At 43.1% G+C, this 19,031-nt stretch overlaps 1 protein-coding gene across 1 annotated transcript in view; it reads left to right on the plus strand.

Moving 5' to 3' along the window:
* Positions 1–10,398, plus strand: part of MAP2K1 (mitogen-activated protein kinase kinase 1) — a 78,152-nt gene extending 67,754 nt beyond the window's left edge. Inside the window, exons 10-11 of the mRNA XM_040414296.1 lie at positions 9,807–9,852; positions 9,983–10,398. Of these exons, the coding sequence (XP_040270230.1) occupies positions 9,807–9,852; positions 9,983–10,096 (160 nt within the window). The 3' untranslated portion in view covers positions 10,097–10,398. The remainder of the gene's footprint in view (positions 1–9,806; positions 9,853–9,982) is intronic.
* The last annotated feature ends 8,633 nt before the right edge of the window (positions 10,399–19,031 follow it).

Raw genomic sequence — 19,031 nt, forward strand, 5'->3', positions numbered from 1 at the left:
AGTAATTGACAGCTAACCTTGTATAATACAGGGAACGCTGTTACTGAGTTAGGACCGCCCACATGACTCCTAAGGATAAAAAGAGCAGAGATTTAAATGAATAAATCACAAGTTTTACTGAATCTTTTCCCATGAGACTATATATCAATCTGCTCAGCTCCTCCTGCTCTATCACATGCTGCTTGCAGATTGCGCTGCATTTTCATGGTGTCAGGTTCCTTTTAAAGGATACCTATCAGAAAAAAATTAGGAAAAGACCCTTTTATTGGACATTCAAATTGTAAATCTGTTTCTAAATAAATATATCATAAAAATGATTGTTTGAAGTTGCTGGTCCAACGCCTGAAGAAGGCTTCTGACAACATTTCCGGTTCTGATTCCTATAAGGCACAGCATTGTCTTGAAGACCTGGTGTGAATTCTAACGTATACCTTTGACCTGGCTTGAATAGCAGTGTGTTATGTAGGTACATCTTTATATTTGTTGATTGAGAGCCATGCAATGTCTCATGACACCGTTTGACAGAAATCAGAACAGGAACTTTTGTCAGCAGAATCGGCCTCCAGGCTTTGGGCCCATAAACTCAAGTGATCGTATATTTGCAGAGATAAGATATTACAAAGTGTTTAGATGAAAATTGACTTTTTTCATTTTCTTATGTCAGTTCTAAATCTCAGAGAATTCCTTAAAAAAATTGATTTTCATCTGCAGTCTCTTTCTTTAGAAAATATACTATATCTGTTTAATGAATCAACTTACCTTATACCAGGTAGATGCGCCCACTGGATTCCTCCATTGCAGTTTTTCCTCTTCACACAGATGCCACAGTTTTCAAAATTGCTGATAATAAATAGCCAGGTCCATAAATATTGGGACATCAACACAATTCTAAAATTCTTGCCTCTATACACCACCACAATGGATTTGAAATGAAGTGAACGAGATGTGCTTTAACTGCAGACTGTCAGCTTTAATTTGAGGGGATTTACATCCAAATCAGGTGAACGGTGTTGGAATTACAACAGTTTGCATATGTGCCTCCCACTTGTTAAGGGACCAAAAGTAATGGGACATTTGGCTTCTCAGCTGTTCCATGGCCAGGTGTGTGTTATTCCCTCATTATCCCAATTACAATGAGTAGATAAAAGGTCCAGAGTTCATTTCAAGTCTGCTATTTGTATTTGGAATCTGTTGCTGTCAACTCACAAGATGAGATCCAAAGAGCCATCACGATCAGTGAAGCAAGCCATCATTATAACTGTTTTCAACATTCTTAAAAAGAAGGAACGCACCGGTGAGCTCAGCAACACCAAAAGACCCGGAGGACCACGGAAAACAACTGTGGTGGATGACCGAAGAATTCTTTCCCTGGTGAAGAAAACACCCTTCACAACAGTTGGCCAGATCAAGAACACTCTCCAGGAGGTAGGTGTATGTGTGTCGAAGTCAACAATCAAGAGAAGACTTCACCAGAGTGAATAGAGAGGGTTCACCACAAGATGTAAACCATTGGTGAGCCTTAAAAACAGGAAGGCCAGATTAGAGTTTGCCAAACGACATCTAAAAAAGCCTTCACAGTTCTGGAACAACATCCTATGGACAGATGAGACCAAGATCAACTTGTACCAGAGTGATGGGAAGAGAAGAGTATGGCGAAGGAAAGGAACTGCTCATTATCCTAAGCATACCTCCTCATCAGTGAAGCATGGTGGTGGTAGTGTCATGGCGTGGGCATGTATGGCTGCCAATAGAACGGGTTCTCTTGTATTTATTGATTATGTGACTGTTGACAAAAGCAGCAGGATGAATTCTGAAGTGTTTCGGGCAATATTATCTGCTCATATTCAGCCAAATGCTTCAGAACTCATTAGACGGCGCTTCACAGTGCAGATGGACAATGACCCAAAACATACTGCAAAAGCAACCAAAGAGTTTTTTAAGGGAAAGAAGTGGAATGTTATGCAATGGCCAAGTCAATCACCTGACCTGAATCCTATTGAGCATGCATTTCACTTGCTGAAGACAAAACTGAAGGGAAAATGCCCCAAGAACAAGCAGGAACTGAAGACAGTTGCAGTAGAGGCCTGGCAGAGCATCACCAGGGATGAAACCCAGCGTCTGGTGATGTCTATGCGTTCCAGACTTCAGGCTGTAATTGACTGCAAAGGATTTGCAACCAAGTATTAAAAAGTGAAAGTTTTGATTTATGATTATTATTCTGTCCCATTACTTTTGGTCCCTTAACAAGTGGGAGGCACATATGCAAACTGTTGTAATTCCTACACCATTCACCTGATTTGGATGTAAATACCCTCAAATTAAAGCTGACAGTCTGCAGTTAAAGCACATCTTGTTCGTTTCATTTCAAATCCATTGTGGTGGTGTATAGAGCCAAAAATGTTAGAATTGTGTCGATGTCCCAATATTTATGGACCTGACTGTAGCATAAACTAATGTGTTGGGGAATTCCATTATCTTTACTTCCCTAATTTGCTAATACTCTACATAGAGGCTGTTGCTGACAAATCTACTTTGTCTCCGGATCCATGCGGCCGACTATCAGCAGACTCCAGCAGCAACCACTTCCTCTGCTAGCTGCAGATCAGTCTTCAATCTGTTCGATGCAAAATCATATACCGTGATGCATGTTAGAAAAGATCTATCACTTCATGCCTCTTAGTAGTAAATATTCTATTCCCCATAAAATAATTCTGGAGCACATTTTTTAAAAACTGATTTGTCATGCCTTTATGTCTCTCTTAAAAATGTGTGAACAAATTGACAACTGGGTGATGCTAGTTGAGGGTGTGTTCTCTACACAGTTTGATACTTCCCAGTCAGTGCTGCCAGTGTCGTATTATGCAGGGACACACTCCTTACTGGTAGCACTCAGTTGGCAATTCATTTTATTCCTAAACATCTAGGAGGAATAACAGAGGAACAGCTCAGTGCAGAGTTATGGGGAAAAAAAGTGTTTGAGAAGTGCTATTTTATGGGGAATATAGTCATTGCGTAGGGTGGTGCTTCCCAACCAGGGTGCTTTTGGGGTCCCTTGGTATCTGGTCAAAAATGCCCTAGTACACAGGGGAGGTCTCACTTTTGAAGTAGGGATGGTAAACTGATTTAAGCCTGCCTTAAGATGCTTTGTACCTAGGGACAGGCAAAAGCACTAAAACATTAAAATTTAGCTTTTCCTGCCCTTACACCAAGCTAATTTTGAGTTATGAAGTTCCTATTGTAAACACATTTTTCAAGGCGTACTAAATAGAAATATGATTTGGAAATCATTGTTTAACCCTTTACTGTTTTTTTTTTTTGTTTTTTTTAACGCAATCCTTAAAGGGAATCTGTCACCATGAAAACGCAGCGTAACCTGCAGGCAGTATGTTCTAGAGCAGGAGGAGCTGAGCAGATTGATGTATAGTTTTATGGGAAAAGCTTCAGCAAAACTTGTCTCCTAAATATTAGCAAGACAACCCAACATAGTGAAGTACCGCAAGGGTTCTTATGATCATGCTTTTTTATTTTTTTTATTGTACTTACAAAGTTTAAAACAAATGAATGCATATAAAATGATACTGTGCGTCTTTTTCTCCACCTGCCCGACCTGGGTTTTCGCTCCTTGCTTCGTCAGGGGCAGCTCCGTACTAAACTAACACCCTCCATTTTATGATGGTATATGGGCGTTGTCACTAATACCTCCTAAGAGACGCCTTTTTCAAATAAAATGAGTCATTTAAAAACATTAAAAAAAGACTATTTCATACATATTCTCTCATTTACATCATACAAATCGCAGCATAATCATCTCATGAGCTTATCTTGTCCACATAGCCATATCCAATCAAAAACACTTCATTATTTTTTCAGACCCGGCAATTAAATAGTCTACTTTCTCTATTATTTCAGCTCCTTTTAAACAATTGCATGGTGCTTAAATACCATTGATACCTCCGATCCTTCTATTCTAATCACATGATAAATCCCCACATACATTAATCTCTATTACAGGTTAGATCCCAAGTTCTACATTCCTCCATTTTTTCATTTAATACAAGTCTTGATGTCAAGCTCAACATTAAATCCGGTGGGTTGCAAAGTGCCCAGGCGATAGATCCATTCCACCTTTCTTATTAATTTTTGCAATAGGATCCTCCCCTCTCCGCTTTGTCAATACTTTCTCCAAACCCACAAATTTTAAACCTGGATTTTTATTATGTCCTTTTTATAGTGAGCTGACACACTATGCGTCTCCACCCCTTTTTATATGTATATGTTCTTGCACACTTGTTTTGAGTTTTCTCAGGGTCCTCCCTACATAGTGGATGCCGCAAGGGCACTTCCTCATGGAGATCACCCCCATACATTCGCATGACACTTCACCTTTAACACAAATCACTTTACTTCTAGACACTATCTCCTCAATTCATAGAAACATAGAATGTGTCGGCAGATAAGAACCATTTGGCCCATCTAGTCTACCCAATATACTGAATACTATGAATAGCCCCTGGCCCTATCTTATATGAAGGATGGCCTTATGCCTATCCAATGCATGCTTAAACTCCTTCACTGTATTTGCAGCTACCACTTCTGCAGGAAGGCTATTCCATGCATCCACTACTCTCTCAGTAAAGTAATACTTCCTGATATTACTTTTAAACCTTTGCCCCTCTGATTTAAAACTATGTCCTCTTGTAGCAGTTTTTCTTCTTTTAAATATTCTCTCCTCTTTTACCTTGTTGATTCCCTTTATGTATTTAGCAGTTTCTATCATATCCCCTCTGTCTCGTCTTTCTTCCAAGCTATACATGTTAAGGTCCTTTAATCTTTCCTGGTAAGTTTTATCCTGCAATCCATGTACCAGTTTAGTAGCTCTTCTCTGAACTCTCTCCAAAGTATCAATATCCTTCTGGAGATATGGTCTCCAGTACTGAGCACAATACTCCAAATGAGGTCTCACTAGTGCTCTGTAGAGCGGCATGAGCACCTCCCTCTTTCTACTGGTAATTCCTCTCCCTATACACCCAAGCATTCTGCTAGCATTTCCTGCTGCTCTATGACATTGTCTGCCTACCTTTAAGTCTTCTGAAATAATGACCCCTAAATCCCTTTCCTCAGATACTGAGGTTAGGACTGTATCACTGATTTTATATTCTGATCTTGGGTTTTTACGCCCCAGGTGCATTATCTTGCACTTATCAACATTAAATTTTAGTTGCCAGATTTTTGACCATTCCTCTAGTTTTCCTAAATCCTTTTCCATTTGGTGTATCCCTCCAGGAACATCAACCCTGTAACAAATCTTTGTGTCATCAGTAAAAAGACACACCTTACCATCGAGGCCCTCTTCAATTTCGCTGATAAAGATATTAAACAATATGGGTCCCAGAACAGATCCCTGAGGTACCCCACTGGTAACAAGACCATGGTCTGAATATACTCCATTGACTACAACCCTCTGTTGTCTGTCCCTCAGCCACCGCCTAATCCATTCAACAATAGATTCCGTTTTGTCTATTTCCCTTTGGATGGTTCTTGCAAGGTGCACAAAAACCGCACCATGTGAATTGGTGTTTGTTTTTGTTGATTAATAGGTAAAAAAATCTATTCACCAATTTGTATTTAATATTTGGGGCTTTTCTGAAGGTTATAGTAGTTTTTTCTGGGATTAACCCTCCCATTCTCCAATTCCTCCTTTCTTTCCTTTGCAGGAGCCATTTTGTTTTCCCCCTTCTTTTCTTCTTTATTTTTATTTTTCTCCCCTTCTTTCACCACATCCTCTTTACATTTTTGCAAAAAGTTTTTTTTCTTTTTTCTAGGAACCTTTGCTCAATTAATGTACTTTGTTCCTCATAATCTTGCCAATCCGTACAATTCCGGTGGACTCTTTTTAACTGGAATATTGGAATATTCCTTCTGGAATATTTTTTAACCAGGCTTATGGTGACAACTGGAGGTTTCAATATACCCATTCACATCAGTCGGTTTGAAGTAGGTTTTGGTCTTAATTTTTGCCCCTTCTATAAAAATATTTAAATCCAAAAAATTTATGGAGGTGGGACTAATAGACTCATTTTTCTCATTTATATAAACTAAAAATCTTGCCAATCCCAACATATCCCCTTTCCATATGAGCAAACAATCGTCTATAAATCTTTTCCAAAATACTAGACCTCCCTTCATCTCTATGTATCCTCAACTTAGGACTTATAAATTCCTCCTCCCACGCGGCCATGATTAAATTAGCGAAACTGGGGGCGAATTTCGCCCTCATCGCTGTCCCTTTGCACTGTAAATTAAAAATTTCCGTTGAACCAAAAATAATTATGGCATAGACAGAATTCTAGACATTCAAATATAAAAATCCTCTGTTCAGATGTCCTCTCAGGATCTTTCTTGATAAAATAATCCACCACATTTTTCCCTTTCTCCCTAGGGATTACTGTATAAAGGGATGTAACATCCACAGTCGCAAATAGTACATGTTCAGTATAGGGACCAAAATTTGTCAATCATTTTATTACATCCCCTGTATCTTTCACATATGCAGGGGTGCCAGTTACATATTTTTGCAGGTAGAAATCCACATATTCACACAAGCGACTTGTAGGGAATTAATCCCTGACACTATTGGTCTTCCGGGGGGATCCATAGTGCTCTTATGTATCTTAGGTAAATAATAGATAACAGGAATAGCTGGATGCTTAATTCCCTAATATTCATATTCTTTCTTATTTAAAATCATTTCTTCTCTTCCCTTTTTTAATAACAACGTCTCAATTTCTTATTTTAAATTAATAGTCGGGTCTTTTTTAAGTTTCTTGCATGTTTTCTCATCTTGTAATAATCCTTGCATCACATATTCATATTTTTCTTTATCTAAAACTATCACCCCTCCCCCCTTATCTGCTGGCTTTATAACTACGGTATATGCTTATTGTTTTCCAATGACTTCAAACCCTGTCTTTCCCCATACGTAAGGTTCATGTATATATCTTCTCTAATTCTTTTAATAAACCTCTCTTAAAGGGCTTCTGTCACCCCACTAAAGTGTGTGTTGTGTGTGTGTTTTTTTTTTTTTTTTTTGTGTACTTATAATCCCTATCATGTGATATTGCCATACCTTTATGTTATTAATAATTTTCGTTCAGTAGATTTAGCAAAAAACTTACTTTTATAATATGCTAATTACCTTTCTACCAGCAAGTAGGGCGTCTACTTGCTGGTAGCAGCTGCAGAAAACCGCCCCCTCCTCTTGTTGATTGACAGGGCCAGCCGCGATCTCCTCCTCCGACTGGCCCTGTCAGCATTTCAAAAATCGCGCGCCTGTGTTCATTCGGCGCAGGCGCTCTGAGATAAGGAGGCTCGGCTCCTCAGCACTCCCTCAGTGCGCCTGCGCCGATGACGTCACCGAAAGAGAAGACGTCATCGGCACAGGCGCGCTGAGGAGGCGAGCCTCCTTATCTCAGAGCGCCTGCGCCGAATCAACACAGGCGCGCGATTTTTGAAATGCTGACAGGGCTGGCCGGAGGAGGAGATCGCGGCTGGCCCTGTCAATCAACAAGAGGAGGTGGCGGGTTTCTACTGAACGAAAATTATTAATAACATAAGGTATAGCAATATCGCATGATGGGGATTATAAGTACACAAAAAAAAAAATCTGTTTAGTGGGGTGACAGCCCTTTAAAGGCCTCAACACACTCATATTTTTTTTTGGGTTGCGGAAAAAAAACTAGATTTTTTTTTTCCGCGTAAACTAGTGTGGATAATATCACAATTTCCTCCTTCTCTTGCAATTTGTTTTGGGTTCGACATCCTATATTTAGTAATATTTAGCTTCCTAATAAAACGGTGGAGAGGAAGTCCCGTTGTTTATCCAGTGATCAATTGCATTGAAAATAGACTGTTTGTCTGCCTTTTGAATACTGATACTTCATTGTGGATTTAGGAGCTGCGTGGTCTTTTGTATAATATTCAGGACTAAGTGGGAATGCTAACCTACCTCACCATAGACCTACTGCGCTCCAGGAGGAATTGCAGTTTGAGACTGTTTTACTTTATTTTATTTTCATGTTTGTATTTTTTTGTGTTGATTATCAGTAAAACTTGTAATTTATTCATCTAAATTGCATCTGAGCTAAGGAGTCATTTGGGTGGCTATCTATGTGTGCACACTCGCCTTGGGAATGCGGTCACTGCTTTATTTATTTATTTATTTATTTTTTAAATATGCCTCCTATGCCCCGCCAAATTTCTCCCGCTCAGTATGCTAATACTGCGCAAGGAGGAGGAGACTGAGTCTACGTGGGTGTCTCCTTCTCCCTGGTTGTAGCGCTGTCCAATCGCAGCGCAGAGCGTTACAGCCAGGGAGCGGGAGAAATCCAGCGGGGCATATTTAAAAAAAATCAAGCAGGGTGGCAGCATCAGCAAGTACAGGTATATATCTCCCTTAATAAAATCGCATGAAATGTCCTCTTTAAAGGGGTTGTCCGGGTTCAGAGCTGAACCCGGACATACCCTTATTTTCACCCCAGCAGCATCCCTGAGCCTAGCATCGGAGCAGCTCATGCTCTGATGCGCTCCCGTGCCCTGCGCTAAATCGCGCAGGGCACGGGCTCTTTTGTTTACAATAACACACTGCCGGGCGGTAACTTCTGCCCAGCAGTGTGATCGGTGACTTCACCGGCTTTGAGGGGCGGACTTTAGCTCTGCCCTAGCCGTTTTACTGGCTAGGGCAGAGCTAAATCCCGCCCATCAGTGCCGGTGACGTCACCGGGGTTCCTATCAGCCCCATGGAGAGCCCCGGTACGTCACCGGAACTCCTAAAAATGCCTTTGCCCTGCGCAATTTAGTGCAGGGCAAAGGAGAGCATCGGAGCATGAACTGCTCCGATGCTCATGTCAGGGGGCTGCCGGGGTGAAAATGGAGGGATGTCCGGGTTCAGCTCTGAACCCGGACAACCCCTTTAACTCAGAATGAGCAGCGATTTAGACTATTTTCACAATGGCGTTTTGGCTTTCCGTTTGTGAGATCCGTTCAGAGCTCTCACAAGCGGTCCGAAATGGATCATTTTTGTCCTAATGCATTCTGAATGGAAAATTATCCACTCAGAATGCATCCGTTCTGTCTCCATTCCACTTCGGAGGCAGACACCAAAATGCTGCTTGCAGCTTTTTGGTTTCCGCCGGACGAAACTGAGCCAAACGGATCCGTTCTGACACACAATGTAAGTCAATGGGGACGGATCCGTTTTCTATGACACATTCTGGCACAATAGAAAACGGATCTGTCCTCCATTGACTTTTAGTGGTGTTCAAGACGGATCAGTCTTGGCTATGTTAAAGATAATGCAATAGGATCCGTTCTAAACAGATCTGAACGGATCCGTGACTGATCCGCACCAAACGAGAGTGTGAAAGTAGCCTTAAATGAATAAATTACAAGTTTTGTTGAATCTTTTCACATAAACTATATATCAATCTGCTCAGCTCCTTCCACTCTATAACATGCCGCTGGTAGCTTACACTGAATTTTCATGGTGACAGGTTTCTCTTAAACACCGATGCCACATTAAGTGTGTATTCACACTTGGCAGATTTGTTGCAGACATTTTTTTCAGGGGTTGTCCTGGTGGAAAGCACATTGATGTCTGCAAATCCCACTCAGATGAATGGAGCAGTTGCAGAAATTTCTGCAGCAAATATATGAATTCACCTAACATGAGCAGAAATTCAGGTGAGACACAAGAGTGCCATATATTAGAAGTCACATTTGGTAATATTATTTCTTTATTTTTCCTTCAGCTTGGTGAAGAATCCGGCAGAGAGAGCCGACCTCAAACAGCTCATGGTAATGACTTCCTGATTTAACAAATGTCAATGTTCTGGTCTGTGAAATGCTGAATCTCTTTGCGTACATGTCATGGGCTCCCGCCAATTTTTCCTTCTGTCACTAACACATGCCTTGGATTGTCCTTTAGGTTCACAGCTTCATTAAAACGTCAGAGCAAGAGGAGGTGGATTTTGCCGGATGGCTGTGTTCTACTATGGGCCTGAAACAGCCCAGCACCCCCACTCATGCAGCGAGTGTGTGAGGAAAATGAGACAAGAAGCCGGTCCAGGCAGAGAGCCAACCTATCCCGCTTCTGCCATCCTGCAGGGATCTCTGCAGAACGTGCCAAAAATAAACGGTTTATATTCCTTCTCTTTACCCCTTCATTCAAAGAAGGGTGTGGTTCAAGAATAGATGTATCTCAGTGTCTCCCGTGGGCTTCACCTGCAGTAAGATGCTTGCTTCTATCCCATGATGCTTTGTGGTTCACAACGTTTTCAGTCCATAACAGGAAAATTCTTCTAGTCTTTTTGTTTAGGAGGGGAACAAACTGTTAATGTTAATTTTAATTTCCTAGCAAAAGGGTTCAGTGGCTGTCAATCTCAGCCAAGGGCTGTAATATTTTATTTTATTGTTGTCTCTCTCGAAGTCAAAAGCAGATTGAAAAGGTAAAGATACAAATGTCTAATTTGTACCAGTTATCTCGATATATTTCTCTAAAGTAAAAAAACAAAACCTATTTTTCTTAATATTACTGTTCATGACAGCTGAAATTGGTCCCATATGAGAATACAACCCATACTGTCAGCTAGTACCCTCAGCTGTCTGGAGATCTGAGCCATGCGGGTAGCTGTCCGCAATAAAACCAGCATCAAAGCCATAACCCAGAGCCTACCATCTTTTAGGAATTTGCCTTCTTTTTGGAAATAACTCCTCTCTGCCGGAGCGTGAAACTGGCTACCGCACTTAATCTCTCTTGGTACAAACCACTCAGTTTTAGTACATTTAAAGGGGTTCTGCACTTTGTTTAAACTGATGATCTATCCTCTGGATAGAACATCAGCTTCTGATCGGCGGGGGTCCGACACCCGGGACCCCCGCCGATCAGCTGTTTGAGAAGGCAGCGGCGCTCCAGCAGCACCGCGGCCTTCTCACTGTTTACCGCCGGCCGAGTGACGTCACGACTTGTATCAACTGGCCTGGGCGCGGCTAAGCTCCATTCAAGGGAATGGAGCTTAGCCGCGCCCAGGCCAGTGATACTAGTTGTGACGTCACTGGGCCGGTGGTAAACAGTGAGAAGGCTGGAGCGCTGCTGCCTTCTCAAACAGCTGATCGGCGGGGGTCCCGGGTGTCGGACCCCCGCCAGAGGATAGATCATCAGTTTAAACACAGTGCAGAACCCCTTTAAATATAATCAATTATAACATACTACATTTCAGGTTTTCTGTAATGTGTAGCAGTGAAGTCCATGGAGCCTTACAGTTGTATTAAATGATAGTACCCCCTGCATGTTGCTCCGGTAGAGGAGGGGGATGTGTATCCAGCAGTTATCAGTTGTTCTGGTGCCTGTGCCTCTTCACCTGCCCTGACTTTTCATATTTATTTTCTATTTGAATGTTATGTGATCGCTCAGAATCATTTTGCTGTGTCAGGCTTCTGATCTTCATTATTCTCCTGTACCGAGTGTATGTAAGCTGCTTCTTACATCAGACAATACGAGGTGATGAAGAGAAGGCTGCCAGCGCTTGGTTCCATCAGAAGCCTTCAGTCCTTATACCCTGTACCTTTGGAAATCTCAGTTGTATTATCTTTGACTACAATAAACCTATGACAAAGACTTGTATAATTTTGGACTGAATTCTGTAACCTAAGTCATTAAACGAGGCATGGACTCGCGGGGCAGGGATGTAATACTACCACTTTACAAAGCGCTGGTGTGGCTTCATCTGGAATATGCAGTCCAGTTCTGGGCACCTGTCCATAGAAAGGACGCTCTGCAGCTGGAAAAAGTACAGAGGAGAGCAACTAAACTGATAAGGGGCATGGAGGGTCTTAGTTATGAAGAAAGATTAAAAGAATTAAATTTATTTAGTCTTGAGAAGAGACCTCTAAGGGGGGACATGATTAACCTATACAAGTATATAAATGGGCCATATAAAAAATACGGCCATGTCAAATGCCCTCAAAAGACAAGAGGGCACTGCCTCCGACTGGAGAAGAAAAAGTTCAGTCTCCAGAAGCGTCAAAGCTTCTTTACTGTAAAAACTGTGAATCTGTGGAATAGACTTCCTCAGGACATGGTCACAGCAGGAACAGTGGACAGTTTTAAAAATGGTTTAGGTGAGTTCTTAAACGTAAATGACATGCTTATGAAAATGTGTAGAAATCTGAGTCTCACTTCCTTCTGGGATTCGCATCCCCACCTATCCCTTGGTTGAACTTGATGGACTTATGTCTTTTTTTTTTTACCGTATTAACTATGTAAAGCTACTGTTCTATCAACTCCAATATTGAGAACCTCTCACAATGAAATGCAGTGGGATCTGCAGCATGTTTTAGAGCAGGAAGAGCTGAGCAGATTTTATATGGCTCTGCTCTCTCGGAGCTCCGTTGTACACAGGACATCTTTTCAGTGATTGATAGTATCCTCTTCATAAGTGTGTATACTGAGATAGCTGTCAGTCACTGATAAGACGACCCCATGTATAACTGAACTCAGAAAAAGCTGAGATTTAACCCCTTAAGGACACATGACTTATCGGTACGGCATGTTTCCCGAGTCCTTAAGGACACATGAAGTACCGGTACGTCATGTGGTGTTCCGATTACTGCCGCCGGGCCGGCTGTGATCGGAACAAGGTGCCTGCTCAAATCAGGCACCTCGGCTAAATGCGGGGGGGGGGGGGGGGGGGGGGTTAACAGCTCAGGGAGCTCCCTCTCCCATCGGGTGGCTGCTGTGCCTTTGCAGCCCCCCGATGGAGAGGGAGAGAGCCCCCCTCCTTACCCTTCCCCGTCTGCGCAGTTCTGGCCACTACTGAGCAGACGGGGAAGGTTCCCATGGCAACAGGACGCCGTCTCAGGCGCTGAACAGATCTGTGCTAAAGGCAGAGATCTGTTCAGACAAAGTGTAAGTAAAATACAATACAGTACACTATATATTGTACTGTATTATACAGACATCAGACCCACTGGATCTTCAAGAACCAAGTGGGTCTGAGTGAAAAAAAAGTAAAAATCAAAAAACACATTTATCACTGATTTAAAAATGAAAAAAATAAAATTCCCTACACATGTTTGGTATCGCCGCGTCCGTAACGACCTGATCTATAAAACGGTCATGTTACTTTACCCGAACGGTGAACGCCATAAAAATAAAAAGTTAAAAACTATGATGAAATTGAAATTTTGCCCACCTTACTTCCCAAAAAAGTAATAAGTGATCAAAAAAGTTGCATGTACGCCAAAATTGTAACAATCAAACCGTCATCTCATCCCGCAAAAATCATACCCTACCCAAGATAATCGCCCAAAAACTGAAAAAACTATGGCTCTTAGACTATAGAAACACTAAAACATGATTTTTTTTTGTTTCAAAAATGAAATCATTGTGTAAAACTTACATAAATAAATAAAAATTATACATATTAGGTATCGCCGTGTCCGTGACAACCTGCTCTATAAAATTACCACATGATCTAACCTGTCAGATGAATGTTGAAAATAAATAAAAAAACGGTGCCAAAAAAGCTATTTCTTGTTACCTTGCCGCACAAAAAGTGTAATCTAGAGGAACCAAAAATCATATGTACCCTAAACTAGTACGAACAAAACTGCCACCCTATCCCGTAGTTTCTAAAATGGGGTAACTTTTTTGGAGTTTCTACTCTAGGGGTGCATCAGGGGGCTTCAAATGGGACATGGTGTCAAAAAACCAGTCCAGCAAAACCTGCCTTCCAAAAACCGTATGGCATTCCTTTCCTTCTGCGCCCTGCCGTGTGCCTGTACAGCCGTTTACGACCACATATGGGGTGTTTCTGTAAACTACAGAATCAGGGCCATAAATAATGAGTTTTGTTTGGCTGTTAACCCTTGCTTTGTAACTGGAAAAAAAATATTAAAATGAAAAATCTGCCAAAAAAGTGAAATTTTGAAATAAAGGGTTAACAAAGTTTGCAAAATCAGTTTTGAATACCTTGAGGGGTGTAGTTTCTTAGATGGGGTCACTTTTATGGAGTTTCTACTCTAGGGGTGCATCAGGGGGGCTTCAAATGGGACATGGTGTCAAAAAACCAGTCCAGCAAAATCTGCCTTCCAAAAACCAAACGGCGCACATTTCACTCTACGCCCCGCTGTGTGGCCGTACAGTAGTTTACGGCCACATATGGGGTGTTTCTGTAAACGGCAGAGTCAGGGCAATAAAGATAGTCTTGTTTGGCTGTTAACCCTTGCTTTGTTAGTGGAAAAAATGGGTTAAAATGGAAAATTAGGCAAAAAAATTAAATTCTCAAATTTCATTCCCATTTGCCACTAACTCTTGTGCAACACCTAAAGGGTTAACGACGTTTGTAAAATAAGTTTTGAATACCTTTAGGGGTGTAGTTTCTAGAATGGGGTCGCAAAGTGACTTCAGACCTGAACTGGTCCCTAGTAAATTTCTGAAAAATTTCAAGATTTGCTTCTAAACTTCTAAGCCTTGTAACATCCCCAAAAAATAAAATATCATTCCCAAAATAATTCAAACATGAAGTAGAAATATGGGGAATGTAAAGTCATCACAATTTTTGGGGGTATTACTATGTATTACAGAAGTAGAGAAACTGAAACTTTGAAATTTGCAAATTTTTCCAAATGTTTGGTAAATGAGGTATTTTGTTATGCAAAATAAAAAAATTTTTGGACTTCATTTTACCAGTGTCATGAAGTACAATATGTGACGAAAAAACAATCTCAGAATGGCCTGGATAAGTCAAAGCGTTTTAAAGTTATCACCACTTAAAGTGACACTGGTCAGATTTTAAAAAAAATGGCCTGGTCCTTAAGGTAAAATAAGGCTGTGTCCTTAAGAGATTAAAGGGTAACTGAGTTTTAGACCTTTTCACAAATTAACTGCTTTTGCTGAAGCCTCCCCCAGTGCTCTGATCTGCTTATACTGACTTCTGGTTGCCCCAGTGTGCTGCTCCTGTATCCAGCAATTCTCCTCAAGCCTGAAGGCGCATCTTAATACAGGCAGTCTGCCAGTACAATACTGGTCTAGACTTCCTTTCCCATACCTGGGCCAATCTCCAGTGAGTCCTATCCTAATCCTTGCCCTATCCTCAGCACACACAGTATGTAAGAGACAGTTTATACACAGATCTAGGTCTCCAGAATACACATTATCATGACAGAACGGAGAGGGTAAAATAATTGCAGGTTACAGAAAATGGTTTATAGGGGAGAAGGGGTGTTTTAGGGAAAACATCCAGAACACAAGGACACTGATTACAGCACAGACGGGACAAGGACTATGTAAAATGATGCAGAGTTAGTGTAGTGAGGGATGCTGACTAATAAGCTAAAACCAACACATGCAGAGGCCCTCATGGACTTAATAAATTAATTCTGTTATGACTGGAGTAAGAAATGCACTATGTATTGGAGGGAAGATGTGACTGTCTATATACAGACAATAGCGGTCTGAGATGCTGAACAATCTGCAGTGTTCAAGCTCTGAACCCTAGATGTGGAAGGGGCCTCTGCACTGAGTTCAGAAGCACACTGAGCTCTGGAGCCAGCCAGTGAAGACAGACACACCCACTTCCTTCAGTCTGTCTATGCTTCTAAGGACAGGATTCACCTAGTAACAGTGAGTGGACAGCAAAATCGCTAGAAAGGGGGATCCCTAGTGGTAGATATTTCAGAAGTGTTTTTAGGGAGGATAACATGAACATTTTTAATCAGTGATAAAGTGACCTTTGAGAACAAGTTGTTTGAAACGTTACTGCCCATTTAAGGAAAGCTGTCACCACGAAATGCAGTGTAATCTGTAGGCAGCATGTGTTTAGAGCAGGAGGAGCTGAGCAGACTGATAAACATTACAGTTTTATGGGAAAAGATTCAGCTCAGTTGTACATGGGGCCATCTTATTAGTGACTGACAGCTATCTATGGCTACACACTTAAGAGGCATCTACACTGCTTGGACTAGCAGACAATTAATCAGGGCAGACAATTAATCAGGAAGGAAGCGGTCCTTCATGATGATTGCCTGGTCATCAGTGAAGGTGAAGAGCTGGATATGCATGAAGTGATCACCTCCACTGTATGGGGACAATTGATGGCTAGTGCTATTGCTCGTCCAAGTATAAATCCATTGTTTTTGAGCAGTGGAGTACTGTTTTGACAGTGCAGTCTGCTGCCCAGAAACCATAATTTAGGTGTCCACAGTAAAGATCATTTAATCATCTGGTGATCTGCAGTACACGGACAGATTATCGTGAACAAACGTTTGTCAGAACATTCATTCTCAATAATCTGACAACTGGGCAGTCTAAATGAAGCATTACACAGAGAATACTATCAATCACTGAAAAGGTAGCCCTGTGTAAAACAGAGCTCAGAAAAAGAGACTTAAATGTATAAATTACAAGTTTTGCTGAATCTTTTCCCAAAAATCTGAATTAGTTTTACCGGTAATTCTATTACCCACCCACCTCAGTGTTTACCAAATTACTGTAGTGCCTGTGAAAACTATTCACTTTTTTTTTTTTTAGTATTATACTCTATTTATCTACACACACATATATACACTCTGCTTTTTCTTTTTTCGGGTGAGAATTCTGTGCCATCATGATGGAATTATGGAAACGGCATTACCGGTAACACTAATTCAGATTTCTCGTACTTTTTTCCATTGGGGACACAGACCATGGGTATAGCTTAGAGGTATTAGTAGGAGGGACACTATACAAATACAAAAGAGCTCCTCCTCCTCGGGCTATACCCCCCGACTCCACCAGGAGAAACTCTGTCTTTGTCTGGTGAAGGAGGATGACTACTCCTTTTTGGTATTTTTGTCTAGATGGGGACGCAGGTTGGCATGGCGCCTTCCTGGTCCCCCATGGAGTGCACGCCGCCGTCTTTGGGACGCTGCCTGGATGCCTCTGGATGCCTCCATTATTCCCCAAGAAGGCAAGTGGATCCGGGCTCGACCTGTCAGCTCCGGCATCCCACCAGCCCCTGGGTCACCTGCTGCTGCCCTCCAACCAGAGCACTGAACTCCGGCGAGTCAGATGTCTGAAGAGGTGAGCCCTGCTGGTACAGGACAGAGGGAGAAGACTTCAGAAGCAGATAATTATAAAGCTGCATCCTCTGTGTCTCCCCCCTACCTCCCTCTCTGCCTCTGCACTACGACCTATGGGCTGCCTGGGTTATTGGGGAACTGGGTGTAATTCCGTCTGTCTGGGGGGCAGGGTTTTATGGTGGCACTCTTTAGGGCAGGCGTCTCCACTTCGGATGCTCCTTCTAACCTTTTATCTGGCGGTATGTCTGTTCACTGAGCGGCGCCGCTTCTTTGTCTACAATCGCAGCGCACAGCCCCCCTCCGGTCTCGGGTTTATATAGGCCCTCCGACACCCCTGCTGAGGGTGCCATGCCTTACATTAACCCCCGCTACGCCGAGCGGTGCCGGGGGCCATTTTTTTTTTTTCTTTAACCTGAGTGTGGAGCGCACGCTCTTTTCGCGCGCCTATGATTCATTTGGGGGAGGAGCCTAGCGCTTCACTCCGGCTCCTTCCTCCGTCTGCTGGCAAGCTCCTCACTTCGTGTGGCTGCTCCCCTTCTCCTCTCTGGTCGGTTTTCCTGTGCTGTTGCCTGGGTGGTAGGATTTTTTCATCTCCCATCTGCATTTAGACCTTCTTTTGTGGGTTGCCATCATGCCTAAGTCTGTTAAGACCTCTTCTCAGACCCCAATAGGGTCCTGTATGGAGTGTCTGCTTCCACTTTCGGTCACTGGTACCTCTGCCTCCTGCCCTGCCCCTGGACAGAATCACCCTTCTCTTGCCCAGACCAGCCCCTCTCCGGTCTCTGTGGAGTCCGCGGCTCCCGCTTGGGCATCCGCCATATCCAGTGCGGCCACTGATTTGGCCCTATTCGCCAAGGCAGCCATGTACTTTATGGAACGTATGGCAGTTTCCAATCCTGCGACGCCAACCACTCCGTCTCCTCACAGTGGTTCCCGCAGAGGACGCCTGACTTCTAAGAGGCAGCGTGAGCGACAGCATCCCTCCTCGGATGACTCCGCTTCCCCCCCCCCCTCGTCTAGAGGCATGTTCGGACGACTCTTCCCCCCCAGGGAGCGCAGGTCTGAAGGGGAATTGTCCGGCTCGGAAGAGGTCACGGAGCGTGACCTTCCGCCTAAGCTCTCCACTATGGTGGCTGACAGGGACACCTTTATCCTCCAAGGGGATTCTCCTCCTTCCACTAGGAGGGAGTTTGCCCTTTTTCCTCCCAAAAAAACCGGAGGCTGCTGCCTTTCCGGTCCATGAGGAATTTTCCGCGGTCATATCCGAGGCCTGGGACCGTCCTAATCAAAAGTTTTCTGCCACCAAACGCATGGATACTCTCTATCCTTTTCTGGTGGACAGCGTGGAGAAATGGTCTTCTCCCCCTAAGGTGGATCCCCCAGTGGCCAGGTTAGCCAAAAACACGGCCCTCCCGGTCCTGGACGGCTCCTCTCTGCAGGACGCTGTGGACAGGCGCCTAGATTCTCTGGCCAAATCCATTTTCTCACTGGCGGGCACGTCCCTGCGATCTACCTTTGCCTCGGCATGGGTGGCCAGAGCTGTGCCATCACCAGGACCTGGCGGAACAAGATGCGTCTGCTGACACACTGGATTTGGTCCTCCAGATGTCTCAGGCTTCCAAATTCCTCTGCGAGACCTCCATGGACATTGGTTCCCTCTTTGCCCGCATTTCAGCCCTCTTTGTCATTCAGCGCAGGGAGGTCTGGTTGAAGGTATGGGACGCCGACGCTTCCTCCAAGCATTCCCTTGCTAACCTCCCCTTTGAGGGTTCCAGACTTTTTGGGGTTCAACTGGATGAGTTCATCTCTGCCGCTACTGGGTGCAAGAGCTCTCCCCTTCCCCAGCCCAGGTCTAAGCGCCCCTTTCGGCCTAGGACTTCCGAGTCTCTGTACCGATCCTTTCGCCGCTTCTCCTC

This window comes from Bufo bufo, chromosome 1, assembly GCF_905171765.1.
Source record: "Bufo bufo chromosome 1, aBufBuf1.1, whole genome shotgun sequence".
In the NCBI taxonomy this organism is placed as follows: domain Eukaryota; kingdom Metazoa; phylum Chordata; class Amphibia; order Anura; family Bufonidae; genus Bufo; species Bufo bufo.